This window comes from Pteronotus mesoamericanus, unplaced genomic scaffold (assembly GCF_021234165.1).
Source record: "Pteronotus mesoamericanus isolate MK-2021 breed Mesoamerican mustached bat unplaced genomic scaffold, CSHL_Meso_final contig_68, whole genome shotgun sequence".
In the NCBI taxonomy this organism is placed as follows: Eukaryota; Metazoa; Chordata; class Mammalia; order Chiroptera; family Mormoopidae; genus Pteronotus; species Pteronotus mesoamericanus.
The window spans coordinates 3,486,693-3,512,500 of record NW_026555234.1 but is presented as its reverse complement, the minus strand read 5'-3'; the positions used below and the strand labels follow the sequence as shown (position 1 = coordinate 3,512,500).

General features: G+C 59.5%; 1 protein-coding gene across 1 annotated transcript in view; it reads left to right on the top strand.

The window, feature by feature from the left end:
* Positions 1-13,812, top strand: part of STK32B (serine/threonine kinase 32B) — a 121,885-nt gene extending 108,073 nt beyond the window's left edge. Inside the window, exons 5-10 of the mRNA XM_054581831.1 lie at positions 4,528-4,631; positions 5,637-5,753; positions 7,707-7,832; positions 9,538-9,669; positions 11,163-11,227; positions 13,665-13,812. Of these exons, the coding sequence (XP_054437806.1) occupies positions 4,528-4,631; positions 5,637-5,753; positions 7,707-7,832; positions 9,538-9,669; positions 11,163-11,227; positions 13,665-13,812 (692 nt within the window). The remainder of the gene's footprint in view (positions 1-4,527; positions 4,632-5,636; positions 5,754-7,706; positions 7,833-9,537; positions 9,670-11,162; positions 11,228-13,664) is intronic.
* The last annotated feature ends 11,996 nt before the right edge of the window (positions 13,813-25,808 follow it).

The following is a 25,808-nucleotide window of genomic DNA, read 5'->3' as shown; positions in this document are numbered from 1 at the left end:
CGTGCCCACCCCACCCCTCCCCGAGCCCTGCCCCCGCGCCAGTCCGGGCCTGCCCTGTCTGAGGCTGTTGTCGCTTCTGCCAGCCGCTCTAAGACGTAGGTAGCAGGCTCAATGTGCGATTCCCTAATGCCTGGTGCTGCTGAGCATATTTGCGTTTGCTTATTGGCCATCTGTGTACTTTCTTTGTGAAGTATCCCTCCAAACCACTTGCCCATTGCTACACTGGATTGTCTGCTTTTCCATGACTCGGCTCTTGGAGGCTGCTTTACCTGTACTGGCTCCACGTCTTTTATCAGGTGTGTATTTTCCATACATTTTGACCAGCCATTGGTTTGTCTTTCTAGCATCTTTAGAGCCTTTGAAAAGCAGAAGTTTCCGATTTTGATAAACCCCCTTTTTCCTTTGTGGATCATATATTTGGTGTCACTTCTGAAATTCTCCTCCTCATGCAAGGTCACGAGGATTTCCGCCTGGTTTTCCGGTCGAGGCCCGATGTTTTGGGGCTTTACCTTCGGAGCCACCGTCCATTCCAGGGTCGTTGGTGAATACAGGGCAAAGGGGTGAATCTGGCTTCCTCTGGCGGCCCCTGGCCCCCCAGCTGTTCCAGCGCCATCTGTTGCAAACTGCCCTTGTGTTTTGCGGGGGCGGGGGGAGGCTGGGGAGGAAGGACTGAGTCCCTCTCACCAGGATCCGAGCCGGCTTTGGGTGTGCTGTTGCCATGTTACCCACAACGCACCTCTCCTGGAGTCGGGCTGAGCGGGGGTGGCCAGAGTCGTCTCTGTGCCCTGCCCTACCTGCCGCCCCAGGCCTTCCCATGGGCCCGCACGCCCGTGCTCAGAGCCCGCTCCCGTCTGTCCTTTTGTCCCCTGGCTGTAGACGTCCCTTCCCCATTACCTGACACCTGCCGCTCTGTTTGGGGGCTGGGAGGGAAGGGGCACGCCCGCCCTCTGTGCTCCTGGTCCAGCGAGGCTGCAGGAGGCCCCGCACCGATGGCCTTGGGGGCGGGCCTTTCTCCTGGGTCCTGTCCTCCCCCAGCAAGTGGGAGCCACTGTGGTCTCTGCCCAGGGGGCTTGTCGTTCCCTTTCCCAGGGGTAGAGATGCCGCTTCTCTGCTCCCTCCCCCCGCCTGCCCCCCTGCCCTTTGCGGCGGCAGAATGCTGTCCTGCCTCCTTCAGCGTAGGGCTCCCCTCCCGGAGGACGGCATCCGTGGGGCCCTTTGCTGCGGCCACACTGACTCGGAGGCTGTGAGCCGGACCAGCTCTGTGGCCTCAGGGGTGAAGGAGCCGAGTGACGTGCATTTATTAAGTGCCTGCTGGGTACATGGCTGAGCCCCAGGCCCCGGAGCAGGAGGGGAGGAAGGGGTCATGGCGTGCCAGGACCCACCCACCCTCAGGTCACTCCGTCACTCCTGGCAGTCACTGCAGCACGGAGAAGGGACTCTGGAGCCAGAAACCCAGGAGAGGCTGACCCAGCTCTGCCACACCAGCCCGATGAGCCAGGGCACCTTCCTCGCCCCTCGTTCATGTCCCAGGCCGCACAACAAAGCCGCAGGCGTGGTGGCTGGAGACCACAGGAGTTCACCCTCTCACATTCTGGGGGCCAAGTTATCGTCAGGGCACTGGCAGGACTCTCCTTCCTCTGGAGGCTCCGGGGGGGGGGGGGGGGGGGGGGTCCTTCCTGCCTCTGGCAGCCCCGGGTGGCTCCAGGGGTCCCGGGCTGTGGCCACATCGCTCCGTCTCAGCGTTTGTCTCCCTCTTTCTCTTTTTTCTCCTATAACAACCTCTAGGGTGGACCCTACATTTTATCTTGAGCTCTTTACCTCAAACATACTTGCAAAGACCCTATTTCCAAATGAGGCCCATCCACAGGTGTTGGAGGTTAGTGCTTGGACACATCTTCTCGGGGGACACAGGTCAATCCACTACCCCCTTTTATGCCTCTACTCCCTCGTGTGAGAAATGGACGTCATCGGAGCCCTTGTCCCGCTAGGCCGGCGGGAGGCTGCGGAGAGGCTGTGTGCGCGAACCCCTCGCCTGCACCTGGCGCGCTGCAGGTGCTCCGGCTCAGTCACCCGTACGTGCAATGACGGGCATCGTCTCATACCCACACTTCAGCTCCAAATCCGTATGACGCTGTGATTCTGGGCCACTGCAGCAGTCATTTTTGTGGCATATGGATTATGACATAAATGTTATGTTCTATCACTAGCCCCATGTGTGAAGGGAAAGAGAGAATGTCACCTTTCACTGGCTGCAGACATTTGTCACTTGGCTGCTCATGACAGCTAGGAGAGAATCTGTCAGCGGCTGTTTCTACCCTGGATGCCGTGTGGGCTCGGGGCTGGCGGGCATGACAAGGGTTTACAGGGGACACCTCGGCGCGCACAGCTGCGCTCGTACGCACGGGCGTGTCCCTGCCTCCTGCTTGGTCTGAGCACGTGGGCGGCCCAGCTGCTGCGGGGCCCTGGGGACATACCCGGGGAGCCATGTGACGGCTTCTCTTGGGAGCCCTCAGCCCAGAGAAAGGACGAGTGTGCAGGTGGCGAGGCAGGGAAGGGGTCCCTCTGGGCTGGGCCTCAGGGTGGGCCCCGGTGGGTTGCAGAATAAGAGCACAGCTCAGGGCCAGGGCATGCTGGGAAGCCACACGTCACTCACCAGACCCTCAACAAACAGGTGACACCGGCACCATTGAAGTCAGGCGGGTGTAGGATGGCTGGAAGGGCCGACGAAAAGATGCCAAAAATGCAAAACTCAGGGTCTGGGGGCCCGCAGGTCAGGAGGCTGCGGGGGATGAAGTTCAGGGTGGTCCCAGGCTTCGGGGCGACCGGGGTGGGGGCAGTGGGGAAGCTAAGCATGCTGGGGACGGGGCGCGTGAATCCGACTGCTGCTAATAAAAGTCCTGCCTGAGATTTCCGCGGCACTCGGTACGAGCCAGCCCGCCAGGCCCAGGCAGGGCTCCTGGCGTGTGTTCTTATTTAATCCTCCCGACGCCTCTGTGAAGAAGTGGTTCCCAACTGAGGCGAAGAGAAGGTCGGTGACTTGCTACACCCGGCCCCAGCCACACCGACCTGCTTCCTGTTTCAGCGCGCACCCCACCGGTTCCCGTACAAGGCTCAGGGAGCCGAAGGGGACGCTTCCTCCACCCCCAGTCCCCTCTGCCCTGTGGTGGACCTGGTATGTTTTTGATCTTAAAGAAACGTTGATATGAACCTATTTCACAGAGGGATTCGGCCAGTGCGTAAGACGTCCCTCAGCTTCGCGCTTCCCCGCGGGAGGACCCCCTTCACGCTGCTGTCCCGCTCGGAGCCCCGTCAGCCCCTGGGAGCTGCTGTGAAGAAGAAAGGGGAACCCAAGGGGGAAACAGTGTCCTAAAAAATGACGCAAATGCAGAGTCTCGCGAGAGGGCAGCTGGAATTCGGCCGCCGGTCAGATGCGGGTCCAGCTGCCCATGCAGCGCCCAGCCGTGAGCGTCCGTGCCTTCCCGTTGGCGCGCTGTCCGAGTGCCAGCCTGACACCTGAGGCAAGACGCCTTTGATCCCAAATGCCATGGTTCCCTGGGACAGAGTGTGGCTGCTCTGATGACTGGAAAATGTGACGATCTACCAATTAATTTGCTAGAAATAATGCACATTTCACAGAACTTTCCTGGAAGCCAAATTGCGCAGTTAGAGCTCGGGGTGCTCTCCTGGCCCAGCGAGGCGGGGCGAGGCAATGAGAGGGGCCCCCCGCTCTGCACCTCGGAGGGCGCCAGGGCCAGGGAGCCCCAGGACCACTGCAGACCCTCGCGTGGGCCTCCATCCTTCACTTCTTTCAAACTGAGGTGAAACTCCCATAACAAAATTAACTGCTTTAAAGCAAACGTCCGTGGCTCTCAGCGCAATCAGTGTCGTGGACCTGCCACCGCAGGCTGGTTCCAGACATTGCCATTGCCCCATAAGGGCACCCGTGAGGCAGCTGCTCCCTCCCCCCAGCCTCTGGCAACTCCCTATCTGCCTTCAGTCTCTGTTGTTACTGATTCTGGGGATTTTGTGTTTGGTCCCACATCTGCTTAAATAAACTTGTTCCTGAGACAGCAGCAGGCAAAAGGGACTCTAAACATCCCTGGTGGTTGGAACGCCCAATCCTGTATTGGTGCTAGGAGCAGAGTGACGTTTATTGCAGTTCTCAGCCCCTTGGGGGTGGCTTCTCCGTCTTAACCCAGACCTTGCCCGCCCACTCCCCGGCTGGCGCGACTCACGCTGCGCCAGGCGCACCGCTCCAGGGGTGGCCCGGACTCTCCGGAGCAGACGGCCGCCACTGCACGCCTGGGGCACCCGCTGTCCTTCCGCCCAGGCGGTCACACTGGGGTTTCCCGTGAAGCCTGCAGCCTTTCTCGAGCCAACTTACGGCGTACGGAGGAGGGCAGGAAGCTCGTGGTGTAGCGGATGGAGTACTGGCCTTGCGGTTCCTGTCCCCACGTCCCCTCTCTAAGGAGCAGTAAGTGTAAACTGCGACGCACGGTGACATTCTCTCTGTCCCGTCTTTGGCAGCCCCAGAAGTGTTCCAGGTGTACGTGGATGGGGGCCCCGGGTACTCGTACCCTGTGGACTGGTGGTCCCTGGGCGTCACGGCCTACGAGCTGCTGCGGGGCTGGGTAAGACGTACGCATGCGCGGTGGGCACGGGGCCGGGGAAGGGGGCGGGGCTCACGTCCAAGGAGGTTCGCAGAGAGTCGGCACTCCATTCTCCCGGGACAGCGCAGGGTGGCAGAAAGGAGGATTGTGCGAGGAGACAGGCGTGGGTGACGGTCCTGGTGGCCTGGGTGTCAGCGCTGATGTCTCTGAGCATGCGTGAGCTTTTGGTCCAGCCCTTTGGATGTCCAGAGGGAAAGGTCATGTGCCAAAGTCAATGGCAGCTCAAAGACGGGAAGCCCCTTGGCCTGGCCGTTGCGAACGCTGGCCTGTGTGCGCCCGCAGGGCGATGTGCCTGCCTCACGTCCCAGCTGGGCTGAAGCCCTTGTGGGCACAGACCACACATGTGTCGCTTTTTCTGTCGTTTGCTCATTCCAATCTCCCTGGATACTTAGCTCCGTGTCCTGGGGCATTCAGTATGTATTTTCACTTTATGTCATTTAAATGTAACGGCCAAAGGTGATGGGTAGAGCTATGTGACAAGTAATAACTCCCCGTTTTGTTGGAGCACAAAGAATTATGGCAAGGTAACCACTGACGCATGCAGGGCCAGCCAGGCGGGGAAGGTGGGGGCTGCAACGGAGGTGTGGCTGGGTGCCCAGTGACCAGAGCCCACCTCCCCGGGCCACACCCCCATGTCCCCAACCTGAGCCAGGAGCAGGGACTCCCGAGTTAGGCTGTTGGGTTGGATCCTGCCTCTCTGCCACTTACCGGCGGTGTGACCTTCTCAAGTCACTTAACCTCCCGCGGCCCTAACGAAGCACCCGCCTGCCGGTGCCCCCACTGCCCGCACGCCTGGTCACTGGTGGCCTGTGGGTCCAGGCCACCTGCTCTGCTGTGAAGTAGGAACACCCACCACTACCTGCAGGAAAGAGTAAACTGTCCTGGTGACCACACAGTGTCAGCCACGCCCGCGCGGTCTCCTGCCCCCACCGTGCCCTCTCTGATCCCGCCCCTTGTCCTTCGCAGAGACCATACGAGATCCACTCGGCCACGCCCATCGACGAGATCCTGCACATGTTCAAGGTGGAGCGGGTGCACTACTCCTCCACGTGGTGCAGGGGCATGGTCGCGCTGCTGCGGAAGGTAAGGGGCCCCCGGCCTGCCGGGCAGGGGGACGGGCACACAGAGCCAGCGGGGCTCTAACTTGCGTTCACAGTCAGGACACCTCTGGACGGTGGAGCCTGGCTTGGAGTCGCTCCTGTCTCCGACAGCAAAGCCCCGGGCTCTTTCTCTCTGCCACAAGCTCCTAATAAATAGAAATACGTAATGCAGGTGTCTCTTTAAACTGTTCGCTGCAGGTGAACCGAATGCACCGAGCGTTAAGAACTCGGGCCTCTCCTGACCTTTTGCAGCAACTGCTGCTCTTTGCGCAGAGCCGCTGTTCTGTGGGTGCGGTGCGCAGCCCAGGGGTGGCCGCGCCGCCCGCGAGCTCCCAGGAGGCAGCCTCTCGCCTCTGCCCCAGGCCTTCTGAGTCAGAAACCCGGGGTGGGCCGGTCATGTGTGTGGGGACGAGCTGTCCGGGCGGTTGTGATGCCGGCCCCAGGGCAGTAGGTCACAGTTCCCCCTTTGGAGGCTGTTGTTCAGCTCTGGTCACCTGGAACCCTCCAAGAGGCACAGAGTCGAGGGACCATGACAGCACTGGAGCTTGTGTGCCAGCCCTGGGGGCGGGGCCCCTCGCGCGTCCCCCGGGCCAGTGGTGGTGCACCCCGAGTGGTGGCACCGTCCCTGCAGTAGGGCGGAGAAGGCTGAGCCTTCGCAAGGCAAAGCCACAGGGCCGTTAGGGGACAGAGGCGGGACTCGAGCCAAGTTTTCTGAACTCCACGCCCAGCTCTGCCGCCCCCCGCCCACCGCCGCTGCACCCCGCTCTAAGGGGCGACTAAGGAGTTGACCTGCTTTAGAGCGGATTCACCGCCTGGTTCTTTAGAACGTCAGTGCCCTTAGCCTGACAGGTCACTGAAGCACGGGGAGCCCTTCACACCCACCAGGGCCCCCGCTCCCCCATCCCTCGCCACCCAGCGAGTCAGACAGCGGCTGCCCCGGCCTCGCCAAGCCGCCGCGGGGCAGCGCAGTGGGGCCTCTTTACATCAGCTCCACTCGTTTGGGAGCAGCCCCTAAAGAGAGGCCGCAGGCACGATCGGCACAGACGGCTCTGCCGGTGTCCCTCATGCGGTGTGACTCTAGCCTGCTTGCTGCAGTGACGGACGGGAACCGACTGTCGGGGAGCTGGGTGGCTCCGTCCTGTCAGCAGCTGGGCGGCGACCTGCCCTGAGCATGCGCCGGCCCTGCCTGGTCCCCGTGGGCCTCATCCTGATGGTGCCCCGGGCAGGGAGGGGAGGCCATCCCGCCCCTGGAGTTGGTCAAGGCATCGCCCCGGCTCCCCAAGGCCGCAGGCGGGAAGGGGAGGGCCTGACCTGGGGCTGCTGTCCTTGCAGTGTGAGCGCAGGTGTCCTTCGCCCTCCATAAGGCAGATGCTGACAGGCAGGGAGGCGCGTTTGGACACAGGTCATAGTCTGCAGCCGTCTTTGTACTGTGTCGCCCCTATTAGCAGAGATCCGTTTGAGAAGAAGCCGGACCTTGCTGCCTGGGCTGCCAACGAGGTCAGGGCATCTGGCCACAGAGGTCACCTCGTACTGTCCGTGGTCAATTGCATGACACTTTGCGTGTCCCATTTTCAAGCTGAAAGTCCTAAAATGAGGCGGCTGATTCCTTCTGTTTTTCCGTGGAAGCCTCTGCAGACACCGGTGGGGGCCAGCGTGTCACAGGGCTGTAGTCCCCAGGAGGGCGCTGCAAGCTGAGTGCCTGCCCAGAGAGACCCCGGCCGGGGGACCTCGTAGAAGCAGCCTGACCTCTCGGTCCCTCCCGCCGTGAAGAGATGAGCGCAGGGTCCCCTTCCAGTGACCACAGCCCGGACAGGGCCTGACAGGGCTGGAGTGTGAAAAGCAGAGGCCCCTTTCCCTTCCCAAGGCCCCGCCCTCAGAGCCCCGCTAACCCTGGTGGCACTCAGCGCAGGCAAGCACGGTTGCCCTGTGTTCCCAGCTCCTGACCAAGGACCCCGAGAGCCGCCTGTCCAGCCTCGGCGACGTCCAGAGCGCACCCTACCTGGCCGACATGAACTGGGACGCAGTGTTGGAGAAGGCGCTGACGCCCAGCTTTGTGCCCAATGTGAGTGGGGGTCCTATCTGATGGCGAGCGTCCCTCTGCAGGGTCTCCGGCCTTGATGCCAAGGAGGACCCCCGCCCCGCGCGCTGCTGGCCCCCCAAACTGCCCTGTCCCCTCTCCCCCTTGCTGCACCTTAGCCCTCCTGGGGCTGGGTGCGGATGGCCTGGGAGACACGTGGGGCCAACGTGCGGCATCGTCTGCCAGGGATGGTTACCTGCCTGCCCTTGTGGTCCCTCGCCTGCCGCTCCTCCGCAGCCCCGCCCCATCTCAAACCCGCCACCGCACGCACACTTGCTCTTGCACAAGCACAGCCTCACACCCGCGCGCTCCGTCCCACATGAGCCCTCGTGCAGAGGACCCCGCTCCTGCCACACCCAGAAGCCTCGCAGGCCCCTCCGGCCACGCTGTTCCTTGGCTCCGCACCTGGGCACACGCTGCTTCCCCTCCCGTGGGCGCCCTTGTCCACGGGGCTGTCTCCCCCTCCCGCCCCTCCTTCCAGACTCAGCATAAAACACAGCACCGGGCCCATCTGCAGGGCTCGGGAACGGATTCTGGGGAGAGGCGAACGCAAGCGCTGCCTCCGCTGGGGCACTGCCCAGCCGGCCCCACCTCCTCCCCCGGCCACGGCCTGCTCGTCCCCCTTTGCAGAGGCGCCCGGGTGGAGGCTCGTGGTTCCTAACGCCCTGTTTCAGTGCGGCTGCCGTCCTCCTGTGACTTCCGAGGGCGGGGACCATGCAGCGTTGGTCGCCCCTGGCGGAGCAGCGGGGCCTGGAGGGCACCAGAGGCCTCGGGGGCTGCCAGTCAAACACGAGAGTGAATGAACGAGTGAATGGTCACAGCCAATGGGGTGGAGAGCATTCTGGGTGCTGAGCCTCACACCAGGGAAGTGGGCCTGCCAGGGTTCTCAGGTTAGGAAACTTGCCGGGATGACTCAGTGAGAACCTGGCAGAACCAGGTGTGGCCACAGGCGGTCTGCACCGGGGCCCGCGTTGGAATGCGTGAACGCACGCGTGAATGAATGAACGACAGATACGTCAGGCCAGCAGAGACTCGGGCCTGAAATCCGAGCTGCGCCTTGGGAGCTGTCGATGTTACAACCACGAGGCTTTGCTGCCCGGGAGGCTGGCATCCAGGGTATCGGGGCCGAAAGAGGCCGCCCAGGTTTCGGCTTCCAGGTCTGGAAGGCAGGGAGACCCAAACGCCTTCTGACCGCAGCAGCGGGCGGCGGGGGGGCGCCCAGCCTCCGGGAGGGCCAGGCTGGGGCACTGGCTCCCGCCACAGCAGGACAGACCACCAGGGCCGGAAATGGGGGAGAATTTGATCAGAAATGGCATTTTTATATTGAACAATTAAAAGTGATATTTATAGAAGAGAGTGTTGGCATGAGAATGTGTATGGGATAAAGTACGTGAAAATATCTGGTCGGAAAACTGAACTCAGCCTCAAGAAGTGAACATGCGTAGCAGGGAGTCCACGGAGATGCGTGGATGTCGAGGGCGGGCTTGTCCGGCGCAGGGGGAGTCATACGGGTAAACAAAGGATGTGTACAACGGGAATGTGTTGTTTTTATCAGAAAAACTATCTATAACCGACATATCCCACAGCAGTAGGTCATTCTCACTTGTTGAATGAGGGATGGGATGAATGATTGGATGACAATAAAATCCGGCGAAAGGTGGAACAAAGGCAAACCCTGCTTTCCTTTCAGAAAGGGAGATTGAACTGTGATCCCACATTCGAACTTGAAGAAATGATTCTCGAATCCAAGCCACTTCATAAAAAGAAGAAGAGGTTGGCAAAGAACAGGTCCAAAGACGGCACGAAGGACAGCTGTCCTCTGGTGAGCACTGCTGGGCGCGGAGGCCCGGGGGGCAGGGGCCGCACGCCCTGGAGGTGCCTGAGCGAGGGGCAAAGCGGGGCTTGCCGCGCAACCCCGCCAGGCGCCTTCCTGTGCCGTAAATAAGACGCCTCCGTCCAGTAAGTGGCCCTTCACTGCATGCAAGTAGGAACGGGTCACTGGCGAGGTGCAGGCCCCCCACTGCGGTCATGCGTGTTAGCTCTGTCCCCAGGACGTCCCCACTCCTATCATGCGTGTTAGCTCTGTCCCCATCTGTCCCCAGGGCAGGAGCCTCGTGTGTCTCTAGGCAAGAGTAGAACGAAGGGAGTGGCATCAGCGCCATGCTGAGTCACCCCGAGCACCTTTTGGAAAGGTTCCCTGCTGTGGAGACAGCCGGGGCCGCACTGTGACTTCCGTGGGACCCTGGGCACGCTGGCATTATATATTCATTTTCTAGGCAGACATAACAAAGTGGCACAACCTTGGCAGCTGAAAATGGGTGGCAATTTTTCTCTCACCATTTTGGAGGCCGGAAGTTCAAAATCAATGTACTGCCAGCCAGGCTCACTCCAAAGGCTGGGGCGGGGGGGCGGGGGGTCCTTCCCCGCCTCTCCTGGCTCTGGGTGGCGGCCCGCCACCCGCACAGTCCTTGGCTTGTAGCTGCATCACTTTCTCTCTGCCTCCATTGTCACGTGGCATTTTCCCCTCCATGGCTCTGTGTCCTCTCTGGAAGGACACCTGTCATTGAATTGAGGGCTCACCCTTCTCCAGTGCGACCCCACCTTAACTAGCGACAGCAGCATCAACCCTGTCTCCGCTCAAGGTCACGCTCACCGGTTGGGGGGCTGGGACTGTAGAACTTCAACATGCGTTTTGGAGGGAGAGGACCAGTTTCACCCCTCAACCCCCCTTCCTCCGTAAAACTATTTTTTTGAATTATGTTTTATGACCGCATTGGTGTGAAAGTGAACGCAACTTTCAATACTGAGAACTTCACTTTCTTCCTTCTTATTTTAAAAGAGATTAACATACCTCTGTAGACCCTCAAAGGATGGCAGGCCCCGGGCCCGTGCCTGGAGCCCCCCGAGTGTGTGTTGGTGAGGCCGCAGGGCCGGGGGATGTCTGCCCGGGGCGCAGCGCCAGAGCGCTGGTGGGACCGTGGTTCTCGGCGCCGTTTCCTGGCGGGAACGCGCACCTTGCAGGGCGGCCTGGCGTTCCTCCCACCCCCTCGGGCTTGATTAGGCCCAGGGGACATTCCACGGACCAGGAAGCCAGCTGATGATTTTCAACCCACAGTCCACCCCAACGTGGCGTCTGTGTTGACGTTGTGGCTTCAAACTGAGAAAAGCGCTTCCGTGTGCCAGGCCCCCTTGGCCCGGCTGCCTGTGCGTGCCGTGGGGCAGCCCCCGCCACAGAGCGCGTCCCCGGTCCCCTGTAGATCGAGCCCCGCCCGCCACCGTGGCCACTCACCGTCCCCTGCCCGTGCTCTTTGACAGAACGGCCACCTGCAGCAGTGCTTGGAGACGTTGCGGAAGGAATTCATCGTGTTCAACAGGGAGAAGTAAGTCCCCAGCGGCCCGCAGCGCAGAGCCCTTCCAAACCGCCGGGCTCCCGGGAAGCCGGCTGTGACCCTGGAGGGGCAGAGGCCCGGGGACCCTACTGGCTCCTCCCCCTCGGCCTCAGCGTCTTCGAGGGAAATGGGGGAGTGGACGGAGCCGGCCCGGGGGGGCTGGCACAGACAGGCAGGATTGCAGGTGGCGAGGGGCCCGAGCTCCGAGCAGCGGCTGCAGAGCGGCCTGAGGCCCCGTCCTTCCCTTCCCTGGGCCTCGACTCCGGCGTCGGCCAGGGGACCTCCCTGCCTTGCACTGGGGCTGTTACCCGATTAAACGAGGCTGTTGATACAATGCCTGGCCTAGTAAAAATGGTTACTATTATGACTATTATGACTCCATGGGCGTGGCCTGTGTGGGGCCCCAGCGTCTCGGGCTGGCTAGGGACGGGCGAGACGCTGAGTGGGGAGCAGCTCGGTGTGGTCCTTGGGTCCAGCTCAAGCGCCGCCTCCCACGGGAAGCCCCCTCTGACCCGCACGAGGGTCGGAGGCCGTCGCCCCCTCGTCGGGGCCCCCGCATCCCTAGGCTCCACTCTCCTGAGACGGCCCTGGAAGTTTTATTTTCTGTTACAACGAGAGCACAGGAGCCTAGGAGCGGCCATGCTGGTCCTCAACATAACCCTATTTGGGTGTGCACACTATTTTTAAATACAAAAATCCCAGCTTTGGGGCATTTAAGAGAAAATCTGAAAGGGATTCCTGTTCATCTTGTGAAAGCCGAGAGAACCGTGCCGCAGGACAGTTGTGAACACCCCAGCGCCACCCTGCTTCGGAAGTAAAAGGATTCCCCTTCCACTCTCGTAGCTTCCTTAGTCACTTGCGTTTCCCCCTAGTTTTGATATGATTTTCTCTCCAGAGGCACCTGAGTCTCTTATGATAGAGGTCTGGGGACAGGTGGGCGAGGAAGAAGATTCTGAGTTGCAGCCACCTCGCCCAGGGAGCTGGCCACCTCGTCCCCTCCCGCCCCGGTCCTCCCACCTGCCCCCTCCCCCCCGCCCTCCCACACACCCCACCTGGACCTCAGCTCCGCCCTCTGGGTCCTGGCCGCTCCTCCACTGGGAGGGTGTCTTTTATCCCCGACCACCTTCCCCAGTCGTCCTACCCGAGAGCCACAGGCCGCGGGCACAGCAGGACTGCACTCCTGGGCCACGTCCCTGCTGGTGGACAGAGGGCAGGAGGCAGGAGGCCCCAAGTTCACCGCCATCTTATAAAACACAGCGTTGCGGCTGGTGGTTCAGCACTGCCGGAGGACCTGCTCAGATACTGGAGCCGCTGCTAACCCTGGTGTCCCCACCCTACAGGCACGTGTGGTGCACACGCCCTCCCAGGCACACGCGCACACACACGTGCACACACAGCTGTGGTCTGGCCAAGACCGTGGTCTGCGTTGTATTCATCTGAGGATCATCCACAGTGCCGTGCACGTGACAAGGATGCCAAGTTCATTTAAATCAGGCAGTAGGTCTGCCCCCTGAACACACTAATGCCAAAAGTACATTCCGGCGAAACCCTGTGTCTTTCAGACATGGCAGAACTGCACTAATGTGATTATTTCCAGCCCCACGCTGGATAACTTACACACAGTCTCGCTGATTCCTTGAGCCTCCTGCCAAGTGAAGGCTATGAGCCTGATAGGGAAACTGAGGCATGACCCAGCTGGCAGAGCCTGGCTTTGGGCTGAGTCCTTCCCTGCTCTCACGCTTCTCCTGCCTCTTCCCCGTCCGGGGTTCCTTTGCTGCCTGCCCCGGCCACACACAGTGACCGCTGTGGGGTCGTTCGTGAACCTGAAAACCAGAGAGAGAGGCCTGTTGGCATCTTACCTCACGTGGAAGGAGACCTGTGGCCTGCTGTTAAGAAATGCAGTGTTCAGAGTCACGGTCCCTTAACCAGCCTCTCACAAGCTATTGTGTAAGTCCGGGTGCCCCGCTGTCTGGATATTTGCTTATGGGACGATCTGATTTGTGCCCCCCACAACTGCTGTGCTCACCAGGGTTTCCTTGACCCCCTGGCATGGTGGCTCGTCCCTCGGTGCGCATTCGGTGTGAACGTGGGGCCTCGCCACCTTTCCTGACTGTGAGCTCAGGCGAGTTACACCCACGATGCATGTAGACTTCATGGTGGGGGGGCACACGATGGGCACTCCCATCCCCATGTTACTGATGGAGGAACGGGGGGCTCCGCGTGGGCCATGACTCACCTGAGCGCACCTGAGCGGGGCTTTGAGCGCGGGCCCGCCTGGCCCCGCAGCGCTGGGCTTCCCCAGGCCGAGCGGGGCCGGGGGTGGTGTGGGAGCCGAAGGCTCCCCGCTACCGCTGCAGCCCCAGGCGAGTCCTGGTCATCTCGCGGCCCCTCCCCGCGTCACTCAGGCCGGCGCTGTGCTTGTTTGCAGGCTGAGGAGGCAGCAGGGGCAGGGCGGCCAGCTCCCGGACCCCGAGGGCCGCGCGGGGGGCCAGGCCCCGGGCCGGCTCCAGGACGGCGGCCACAACAGCATCCTGAGCCCCACCTGCTCCCATGGCGGCAGCGGCGGCGGCAGCTAAGGCACCGCCCAGCACGACTGCGCCCACCTCTGCCCTGCCCACCAAAGCCCCTCTCTGCACCATGACGGTCCCCGCCTCACCCCGGCCACATCAGATGCAGACGGAGCCCAGGCCTTGGAGCTGGGGACCCGGGTTCTGGGCCCAGCTGCCAGAACAATCTCCTGTGTGACCTTGGACAAGCCTTGGCCTTCCTGTGCCTCAGTTTCCTGCATCTGCCAAAGGGGTTCAACAGGGCTCTGCCCCACCGCTGACCGCACAGCTCTTGGGAGGCTCCCGCTGGGCAGCAGACGTGCAAAACGTTGGACGTTTATGAAACCGTTGGCATGTGCCAGATCTAACAGTGATGTCGGACGTGCCCGTCCGTCCCCCGAAGCAATTAGACCATCATGATTTGGCAGTTTGGTCCGTTCCAGCTCCTTAGTACTTTCGAAAATGCAGCTCAAAGGCAAAATGCACATCGGGGCGTTTGCGCTGCCTGTGGACCCTGTGTGCGCCAGGCCTGGAGCCAGACCCGGAGCGCGTCCCTGGCGTCCCCTGCCAGCCCCGTCTCTGACCGCCTACGGCGGTGTGGCCGGCAGACCAGCCCGGTGCTCAGGGGCTCGGGGTGCAGACGGACTTCTCCCCGCGTCCACAGGAGACTGCCTCGCCCCATTTTTCATGTCCGCGGGTCCCCACCCCAGCCCGGTGCCGGGATGGCATGTAGGTACCCACTCACGAGGTTGAGTCACTGCCCATCGGTCGCTCCTAGAGTGCCACCGGCGCCCCGGAAACCAAGTCCCGCAGCAGCACTCTGACCCCCGCACCCCCTTCCAGGACCGCCCCGCTGGGAGGGGTGTAAGGAGGCGCGGGTCGTTATCGGAGGTCCGCCCTCAGAGGGCGGGGCCGCACGGAAGACAAACTCCCTGAAGGCGTCGCCTTTGGTTGGGAAGATGCCGCAGCATCAGCAATAAGGCTTAGACTTGGGGTCCGGCCTGTGTTCAGAAGCCGGCCCTGCTGCCTACTGACCCGAAGTCCTTCGGCAAATGGCGCCATCGCTTGGGCGCCAGGTTCCTCGGTTTAAAACGGGGTAGCAGATGCCCCCTGCAGGTTGTTACGGGGTTAACGCAGATCCTGTGTGTAAGGCGCCCCGCACGGGCCCCCCACCGAATGGCAGCCACTGCGGCTCTGCAGCACCCGCAGCATTTGGAGAAATGGTCCTGTGTCACTCGTTTGTCCGGCCAACTCTCTGTAGAAACAAGCCCGGTGTGTCGGATGCTTTGAACTTCCTGGCAACGTTAATATCTGTACGTCCCCGTGGATGTTCAATTGTGTTTTTATTTTTTCATCTAACTTCCAGTTTTCACTTTTTACATCATAAATCAGCCCTTGCCGCTGTGTTGCCTCTCAGTTTCCCCAGGAGGCATTTCAATGTATGATGTGGTTTTATATTTTTATTTTTTTAAATGGTCCTTGTTTTCCTCCTCTCAGCCAGGGCGATGTCTGGATGCTGCTGGCCCACACGGGAGCACTTGGCTTACACGCTTCTCGTTCCTCGTTCCCCGTCAGCCCTGTCCTGTCCCCTCTGGGCAATAACCGGGCTGCTTCCCTCCCCGCGGGGACCCGCGCGGCGCTTGGGGTTTCTCGGCGGGTGGCGTCGTGAACTAGGGGCGGGAGCTGGAAGCAGCCCTAGAGACGCTGCCTCCTGGCCCTTTTCAAGTCAGCATTGTTTCTTGTTCAGAATAAACCATTTCTTGGACGTTCCTTCCTACAACTTGGTTCTTATTCAGGGTTGGTGGGGTGGGCTCTGTCGTTAAGACCTCAAGTTTAATGCGAAACAGAGAGACAGGGTGGGGGAGGGGATACCAGGTCAGTGATGTGTTTACTTTGTCCAGAGAAGAAACACAAATTTAGCAGTTCACGGCTCTCTCCAACTTTTTCAGAAGTTACACTATTATAATTATATAATTATTACTATTATCACCATCATCTTAATTATTTCATACTTACAAAGGTGTAATCTATATACTAGGAAAAATATACAGAAAATTCACCACCTGAAGAAAAATACTCTTAAAATTTCCTCAAATCAGGGGCCAGACCATGCCGCCGCCCGCTGTGGGCGCAGACGGGCCAGGTTCGGCCTCAGGGTACGAGTCGCCGGGCCTCCCTCCCCACGATGCCTTTCAACTCCCGGCTCTACGCACGAAACAGGTGTTTCTCAAGAACCAACTCCCCCTCTTTCCCGAGGCTTCCGGGTCTCCTCGTGGCACTAACCCAAGCCAGGTGGTTTCTCCTCCGTGCTCACACGTCTTCTGGAACCTCCTCTTGGCTCAGTTGCTGTCACCTGCGCAGTAGGGTTACCTTTGCCCCTGGCTCATCCTCCTTGCCTTCAGGTGGGAGGGGACGGTCCCGTCGTGTCTTCTCCTCCCCGCCCCCCACCCACCCTCGTCTCTCAGTCCTAAGGGCACCCGGCTCGAAGACCTGATCGATAACTTCCACGTGAACGAGATAAAAGCGAGCCCAGCACAATCCTTGCAGTGGGCGAAGCCTGCTTCTCGTGGCCGCCTGCCACTTCCCGGGACGTCCTTCCCTGCTGTCCCCAGGGCTTTCCCAGAGGCTGTCCCGGGCTGGGTGCCCAGCCCCCACCCCTCTTATGAGCTGTTGCCCCGAGTCCCCAGTTTCACGGCGTTTTCCCTTCTCCCTCATCCAACCCTGTTCTCGGCACAGGCCCCAGCCCAGTGCTGGCGGGAAAGCGACCAGTGGGTCACAGCCGGGCCAGACTCTGCCCCGTCGCTAGCAAGCCTCCAGGGCCTGCTGATAACATGGGTCGGGCCCCCTGGGAGTAACAAGGATCTAGACCCTTCCCCCGCAGGCCCGCCTGGCCACGCCCCCGCCTTTCCAGGTCTCTGCCGCGCGCTTTCCCACTACAGCCGCAGAGGCGGGTGGTGGCAACAGAGATGCGTGGCCTGCAAAGCTGAGAAGAGTTGCCGGCTGGGCCTCTGCAGAAAACCGTGCTGACCTCCGCAGCAGAAGGCGCCCGGGATGCGGCACGGGCCTTGGAGAACGCACAGCGGCCTTGCTCACTGGCGGCTCAGCCCACGGGGCTCCCGTGGGAAAGGATCTGCAGAGACACCCAGGGTCCATTTTGCCCTCGTGGGCTGATTGGTGGGCTTCTTCCTCACTGTGGGCCTTTGTCAATAACCCCTTTCCAGTCGAGGGTCACTGAAAGTCACCTCTGTCTGCCTGCCTCCTTCCTGTGCTCCTGGGTCTCCCCAGCGGCCCTCTGTCCTGTGCCTCTACTTCGTGCGGTTTAATTTCCACACAGGACCGCGGAGGGCTGTGTGCCCCACCCCCCCGACTCCACGCCGCGGACCCCACGGGGCGGAAGGAGTGCAGACACTCCCACCTGGGAGCCCAGCTTGGGCCGCATTCAGCAAATGCCTGTCACTTCGAGGATTCAGCCCACGCGTGGTGTCTCACTATTTCCTCTTCTGACCTCGAACATGAAATCATGGAGAGGCCACTGGTGTTTAATTACCAACTGTCGCAAAGAATGAACAAGCAGCTACGTCCCTGGTCAAACGGGAGGCACGCTTTCCCTCGCGGGCTCTCAGCTCTTAGTGTTGATTCCCATCCGCCCAGCCACACACTTTCTAATCCTCTCCCCCAAACAGAGACCAGGCCCCCTCCCCGTCAGAGAGGCCGCGGCTCTCGCATCCTCCGGAGTCTGAGAATCTGTGTGTACAGCCAGCTTCTGTGCTCCGTTCAATGTCGTTTTCTAAGCAGGAGTGCCGTCCATCTGTCATGTTTAGTCAACTCTAAATAATTACGGGGGGGCCCTGGCCGGGGGCTCAGTCAGTTGGAGCGTCGTCCCTTACATCCAAGGGTGTGGGTTCAGTCCTGGTCAGGGCACTTACAGGAGGCAAGCGATCGATGTTTCTCTCTCACATCAGTGTGTGTGTGTGTGTGTGTCTCTCTCCCCCTCCCTTCTCTTCCCCCTCTCTAAAATCAATAAGCATATCCTCAGGCGAAGGTTAAAATAAAAATAAAATAAAATAAAATAAAAACAAAATAAAAGTTAAGGGTGACTGCGGGGTTCCTTGGATGGTGTTCTGGGCAGGACGAGAAAATCCCGAGTCCTACTCCGCCCACCAGCCCTCCGCCAGCCCCCGAACCCCCACCGCGCCTGTTCTCGAGGTCACTCAGGAAAGAGTAAGAAAATGGCAATTGGCGCATGGCCGACGACAGCCGTGCTGAAGGCCCAGCGGAGAGGCCCGGGAGAGGTGCCCGCTGAAGCAAGGAGCCCACCACCAAAGCCTGGGCAAGGCCCACGTCTCCCCAGAACATGACCTTGGCTCCGGTGGCTGCAGGGTGCCGAGCGCAGCGGCCCCACCCGTTAGAAATGCCGCCCCGGGGACGGGTTCGGCTCTGACCCACGATGAAGCCCACTTCCTCCTCCCTGGGGAGGGCGATGGGATGGGCCAATTACAGACGTGACTGGCAGGGGAAACGTGCAAAAACTCCTTTGCTCCATTAGCTGCCAAGCTGTCGGAGAGCCCTGCCCTTTCAAAGACCGAAATCAAAGGCCAGGCTGTATTCGCGGGCCTCTGCCGTTTCCTGCCACGGAGCTTCCCGCCCACCGCCCTCGCCCCTCGGCAGCCCTGGAGGCCATCGCGGGGGCTCAAGGCCAGATGTTCTCTGCTTGTTACTTTTTACGTCTGCATCGTTGGAAGAATTAGTCCCCCATTTTAGAGGACCCTGGGTGTGCTGGGGTCTTTACTCCTATAAGCCTACCCACCTGATGATTCTGACCCTTAAATACAGAGTCCGGCAGAGAAGTAAGGCCTGCTTGAGTGTGGCTGGTAGGGTAATAAATAATATGGGTATAATGATTTCTAGTTTTAATTTGAATATCTCTCCCACAGTGTCCTATGGTGTGCTTGCGTGCAATGCTGTTATGTTACAGAATCACATGCTTCACGATTTCGTGATAAAAGATTTTATAATAAAAAGGGGCCTTGTTTGTGCCGGCCCCTGTACCTGCCACCCAGGCAGAGGACGTTGCGTTGCATTGCACGGGCGTCCTCCCTAACACCCCTCGGCCTTCCCCGAGGGGCCCGTGGGCCAGAGCCGGCCACGCCCTCCCACGGGCGTGGAGAACGGGGGTCGCAGCGCCGCGGTGGGCTCAGACCAGTCGCCCTCCACTCTCGGAAGCTGCAGGCGGGGTCACCTTCCTCCGCGGGGCGTGGGGATGTGCCCCTGGCCCAAAGAGAAGTTCTGTCAGGAAAGGGGACAGGAAAACGGGTTGGGGCTGAGCACGTGGCTTTCCGCCGCAGGACACCACGAGTCGCTGGACTGGAGAGCGCGGGTCACAGTTGTATCAGCAACGACCCCCACGCAGGCCCTCCTGGCTCGGTTTTGACACAGAGACAAGAGGCAGCAGAAATCGTGGCCTTGTATTTTCTTATTTTTTCATCTTTCATCGCCACTTTGTCCTGAGAAGAGACGAGGTCCGAGTCGTGCGTGCGCACCGGTGACTGGGAGTGTCAGGAGGCGGAAGGGACGGCGAGAGGGGCTGAGGTGCACCGGGACCCGCTCTGGGCAGCGCCCGGGCCTGGCCCTCCGCCGGTGCTGTTGCCCGGCACCCTCGGGTTTCCGCAAGGCCCGGATCAGCCTCACCTTTTCATGAAGGGGGAAGCCGGGGTCCGCAGGTCTCAAGCCACAGGGCAGCTCTGTACACGGGGAGCTGAAACGTCTTCCTATGTGTCTCGCACTCTAAAAAGTAAGGCCCTGGAGGGAGAGCCGCCCTGACGTCTCGCCTCTCCAAGTCCCAAGCCCCAGAGAGCGTGCCAGCCTTGGCTGGGGCCCCAGCGGGTCACCCATGACGAGCCGCCTGGGGGCGGACGCGGACGGCCATGGCAGCGGCCCTGGCCCCTGGCGGGCTGACCTCCGTCACTTCCAGCCCACGGAGTACAGGAAGGAGGGAGCAAAACGGGACGGCGAGCAGACGGACAGACACCGCCTCACCCAGGGACCAGAGACAGCATCGCCAGTAAAAAGTCGCAGTGCCATTGCTGTCCCCAACAATAAGTGATGAGAAAGGCACGTCATCAAAGTCCGTAGCCCCTGTCTGCTCCCGAGGAAACATGAGACACACCTCGACCGGGGGCCCGTCTACACGCCACCTGAGCGTCCCAGGCCGAGACGGACACGTCGGGCCGCCCCTCTGATGACAAGGGGCTGAGGAGACAGGGTGACGGAATGAATGACAGAGGGCGGATCAGGTCACGGAACAGAGGGAGGACCCTCGTGGAAAAACCAGAGAAAGCCAAGCAAAGGCTGCAGTTCAGTCGATGGTAACGCGCCGAGCCCGTGCCTTAGTGTTGGCAAATGTGCCGTGGGTGTGTGACACGCTGACCCGGGGGCGGGGGACAAATGAGGGACCTATGGGAACTCTCTAACGCCACCTTTGAAGCTCTTCCGTAAGTCTAACATTACTATATAAAATAGAAAGTTAAAAAACGTCTGGAAAAGCTGGGCACCCCCCGCAACAATGCGCCCTGCACCCCTCCCGGCCGTGTTTCGTGGTTTCCAAGACTGAACTGGGAGTTCTACCTTCTCAGGAAACGAAAAACACCCCCGACAGGGCAATCAAACAGCCGCAGGGACGGTGCCGAGCCGACAGGTCGAGGGAGGGAACCCATCTGCCTGCGCCAGTTGTGTGCACCAGAGTCACGCCCTGGGGACAGGCGCGCCCACCGGGGCAGAGCCCACGTCCCCTGAGAGGCCAAACACGGTCACACATGCCCAGCAGAGGCCCACGGGGCCTTCTCTGCCCACCAGTGCGGTCCTTTACTGACAGGCCACAGGGCAGGCCGGGAGACGCAGACGCGGAGAACATGTCCCGGGAGAGGGGGCCGGCTCTCCCGGAAGGAAAGAGTCAACTCAGGGAAGAGGAGAGGACTGGGCAAGACTGAATTCCTCTCCTCGGAGAGAAATGAGATGATATTGCGGCCATAAAATAGGGCAAGCGACTCTGAGAAAAAAAAGAAGACTATGAGAGTTCCTGCAAAGGGAAAATTATTGCCAAAATAAAAAGTTCAATAAAACGCCTGGAGGAGTAAGGGGAAGGATCTCGTGGAACTGAGAGTCAGGAGAAAACGAGCAAATCCCAGCTGAGAGCTGAGACGCCCCATCGAGGCCCGCAACCGCAACCGTCCGCAGAGGGGGCCGACTGCCCGCGCTCCGAGGAGCCGTCCGGGAAGCGCTGTGCCCCCCGCGGCGCTTCCACAGCCCGCGGGGGCAGGGGCGGCCGGGCCGTTTTATACATGAGGGAACGGAGGCACAGCCCCTGGGGGCCCTGCCCTCCCCAGGCTCGCTTTCCCTGGGGAGATTTCCCCGCTGGTCCCGGGGGCACGCGAGCTTGAGGATGCCACCCGGTCCTTGCCGCCCCCACCCACAGCCAGCGGCCAACCCGTGTGGAGCCTGGGGCTGGGCCAACTCTGACGTGTGCTCTCTGCTTGGGCACCTCTCACAGACGGGGCTGAGGCTGGGTTTGACCTGAGTCCCAACCTCTCCCCGCTCCCCTCACCAGGGCTTCCCAGGAGCCCTTTCCTAATAAACCTGTGCCCACATCCCTGCCCCAGGCTCTGCTTCTGGGAGAGTCTGACCAAAGCGGGGAGTTGTCCCTGGGCACACAGTGTGAACCCCACCGTGCAGCCCGGACTGCGGGAAGCCCCAGGGAACTGGCACTTCCCTGCGGGGTGTCTGTGCCACGCACCAGGGCTGAGGAGGGGCAGGGCCCGGCTCCCGGATGGGGCCCGCTGGCCGAAGGCCGGGCCTGCTTCGGCCGGCCCCGCATCTGTCCAGAGGGGCTGGAGTGTAGCCACGGCGGGGCAGGCGGAGAGGGGGCAGGCGAGCAATGGTCCGCACAGTACGGCTCTCCAGGGCACAGAGAGGGGCCCCCTCTGCGTCCGTCTGTGCCCGGAAGCCCTCAGAAGGCTCTGAGCAGAGGAAGCACGTGGCCTGACTGACACCTTCAGAGGCTCAGAGATGAGGTAGCTTGCGTCCGGCCCGGCCGTGGCGAGGCAGAACAGGCCAGGCGTGGGAAGACGGCCGTTCCCATCCCCACCACTGACCTCAGCCGAGTGCACTGCCATTGCTAGTGACGGACAGCACCGTGCGCAAGAGAGAACAGGTAGCGGGGAAGAGGGATGGGTGGGAAGTCCTCTCCGAGCTGAACCCCGCGTGTGCGCCCGGAAATCTACGCAGAGCAGGGCGTTCAGGGACAGGGGTGCCCAGGTCCCACGGCGACCCAGCTTGGCACGCTGGAAGGACAGCGGGGAGACAAAGGTGGCTGAATGAGGCAGAGCAGAGGAGGCAGAGAAGGAGATGGGCTCGGGGAGAAGCCAGGCCCGCCAAGGCCTCGCAGGCCACGGGGAGGAGTCCGGGCCTCGTTCTCGGCAGCATGGGGAGCCCTTGGAGGGCAGGAAGCAAGGGGCGGTGTGCATTTCTGAAAGGCTCAATCTGGCAGCCTTGTGGAGGAGAACTGGGGCAGGACCTGAAGTTTTGGGTGTGAAAATGACATATTTAAGAGCTGTTGTGCCACGCTGCGAGAGTAGGCTACGGGAGTGTTAATTCCACAGAACACAGGAATTTGCAAGCAGTGTTCACTGCTTCTAGAACAGTGCCTGGCACGCAGAAGATGTTCCCTGAACTACTGGCTGAATGAATGAACGCATGCGTGAATGAATGCACGAATATGCTTTGAAAACTGTGAGACACCCTCTAAAGAGGAGAGGCTGACCCATCAATGTTTAAAGTCTTTCCCAAGAGAACCTAATACATAGCAATGGGAAATGAAGTGTTAACGGTTACTTCCGAGGGTTTTTCTCCCATAGAATATTGTCATTCGGTACTGACAAATGTCCTGTGAGCTTGCTGGGGGTGGGGGAGGGGCGCGGTGGGAAATAACCTCTTGCTGATTTATCAAATTAGCACCTTTGGGCTTCCTGTTAGGTAACTTCAAACACCCCACCCACGCAGCCAGCAGGATTCTGTTCGCTGGAGACACGTCTGCGCTGAGTGGCAGGGGCCTCTGCTGCGGGAACCGCGCCCCGCTGGCCGAAGCGTCCTGCGAGCCTGGCTCTCCTCTGCGTCTCCCGCAATCTGTCACGTCCGATGCAGCTCGGCGTCTCGCACACAGAAAACGCTCAATTCCTGTTTCAGTGAACAAAGGGACGCCTGGTGGCTTTACTTTCTCTCATCTCTATTCTCTCAGGAAAACAAAGGATTTTTTCTTATCTCTCTCTTTTTTTTGTCAGCTGTGAAGGAGCTGCAACTTTCAAACGTGCCTCCTTACGGTCCAGCCTTAGATAATAGTGGGCAATCGTCAGAGGTTTGCCAGCACTAATTAAAAGATGTTCGGGGCCTCCCAGACCCCCAAAGGGCCCAAGGGTCGGATTTCATGGCTACAAGATCCAGGAACCATGTCCAAATGCTCTGCTGGTCACCTCCAGCGAAGCTCATTGCTGGTCGCTCCCACCCAGCTCTGCTGCCCTAGCTCCCAAGGCTGCCCGCAGGCTGGACGGGGAACTGGCCCGCCTGCGCCTCTCCGCACGCAGCCCCGGGTGCAACCCTCACCGGGAGGCGGGCTTCCCATGTGCTCGCTCCTCTGACCAGGTCTCTCGCAAACCAAGGTTTCTCATCAGTGAAGTCTGAGTCACACGCCTGGCCTGTTTTGCAAGGGAAGCTGGGAAGTGAGTCCCTGACTTCTGGGTCAGGAAGGCAGGGAACATCAGGAGGGAAATTTTCCAAATTTGGGATGAGCACTCCAAAGACTAGCCGGACGAACAGGCCGATATCCACTGCTGCCTTTCTCTCTGCAACCACATACTTCCCTGCAAAGCCTGACCCGTAGGAGGCGCTGCACACGTGCCAGCACCGCCCCAGCCTGTTCCTCTGTTGAGACTGAGTGTGAGCCTTTCTCCCTGGGCTCCTGCGCTTGGAACTTCCTCCCAGGGGCCATTCTCCTGTAGCCAGGGCTTTAGAAGGAGGAACTGAACTACTGGCTTCTGCATCCAGAAGTCTACCTTACTCAACTTTGGCCACTGATTTCTAACACAGATGCATGCAAATCTTCAATGCAGATGTATCTTAAGGATACTGTTCTCTAAAAAAAATCTGCAGGCTGACAGTCTGTCTATTACATCAGAATCTAGTGTCTCCCACCCAAGGGACGCTTAAAGAGTTTATCTGACCACCCGGCCGGGAGGCTTGGTTGGTTGGAGTGTCATCCCATACACGAAAATGTTGCGTGTTTGATTCCCAGCATATATCTAGGTTGTAGGTTCGATCCCCAGTCACAGTGCTTATGGGAGGCAACAGATTGATGTTTCACTCTCACATCGATGTCTGCCTGTCTGTCTCTCTCTTCCTCGCTCTCTATAAATAAATAAACAAATAAATAAATATATCCTTGGGTGAGGATTTAAAAAAAAGTTTATCTGATTTGTTTGATTTCCACCTAATGTGCTTATTTATGCTGTTTGTTTTTAAAGAAATACATTTAATAACTTAGAAGCAATAAAGAAAAATATTTATATATCAAACCTAAAAACATCTGTATAATAAAAACCATAAAAATTAAAGTGACAAATGTTACCTTTGTAAGATATTTGGAATTTAAAACACAGTATTAACAAGGAGTTATTATCCCGGATATATAAAGCTCAATAGAATTTTCCAAAATCAAAAGAGAAAGAAAAACCCTAGAGAATAATAAACCAAAAAAATGAATGAGCAATTCACAGAAAAAGAAAAAGAATCTTAATTGTATGAAAAGATACAGACCTTGCTGACACGAGAAAAGTAAATTATCTTTAAGTGAAAACTATGTTAGCTTAAAGCTTATGACCAAGATGTAGCAACAAGGACTAGATTTACCCTCTCACTTGAATTATTTAAAAACCTAGACCAAAGGCACAGAACACCAGTTTTGACAACAATGGGCACCAGGCAAAGAAGGACCCCGCCCTGCGAGATGGAGACAAAGGAGGCCAGCCCTGCAGTTGCCACACTTCCTGCCTGGAGGTGCTCCTGGGCCCTGATGCAGGGAAGGGCGACCCCATGGGGCCCGGGGCCTCCCTGAGTTTGGCGGAAGGAGATGAGAGACCGGAGAGTTCAAGGTGGCCAGAGATGACTGCGAAGGGTACTGAAGGGGACAGCACAACAGGCAGCAAAACTCCATGACCTGCCCTGGCTGGCGTGGCTCCGTGGATTGAGCGCCGGCCTGCGAACCGAAGGATCGTCGGTTCGATTCCCAGCCAGGGCACACGTGCCAGGTCCCCAGGAGGGGGTGCGCGAGAGGCAACCACACATGGATGTTTCTCTCCCTCTCTTTCTCCCTCCCTTTCCCTCTGTCTCAAAATAAATCTTTTTTTCTTTTAAAAAAAAACCTCCAGTGACCTGCGAAGGGCCACCCTCCCCCAGCCAGGAAAGCAATGTCAGTGCAACCAGCACCTGAGGCCTAGGGAAGAACCTCCCTCCCGCTCAAAAGGTGCGGAGGAAGCCGGGTTCAGTGCCCTGCAGGGCTGGGGGCAGAGCTGCCTCCCAGTGGCCAGACCTGACAACCCTGCCAGTCGGGGGTGCTTTGCAGGGTGCCCAGAAGACTCCTGTCTCAGTCATGGGGTGTGATCGGTCATAGGCTCAGCACTGCCCTAGTCCCATGTAACCAACCTTAAAGACCGGACTCAAAAGGATCGAAATATGCCCCAGTGCTTAAATGCCCCCCAGAACAAAGCTCAAGACTGTTGGTAAGAAGTACAAATATATCTTGCACCTAACAAGCTAACTGGTGTTCAATTAAGAAACACCAGGCATGTAAAGAAGCAGAAAATACACTACAAAATGAGGACGAGAAGTAATCAACTCCACCCGGGGGCTGCCACGAGGGAAGGGTGTCAGCTGTCACTGAATTTATGGCGCTACAGTCCTATGTTAGAAAAGAAGAAAGATCG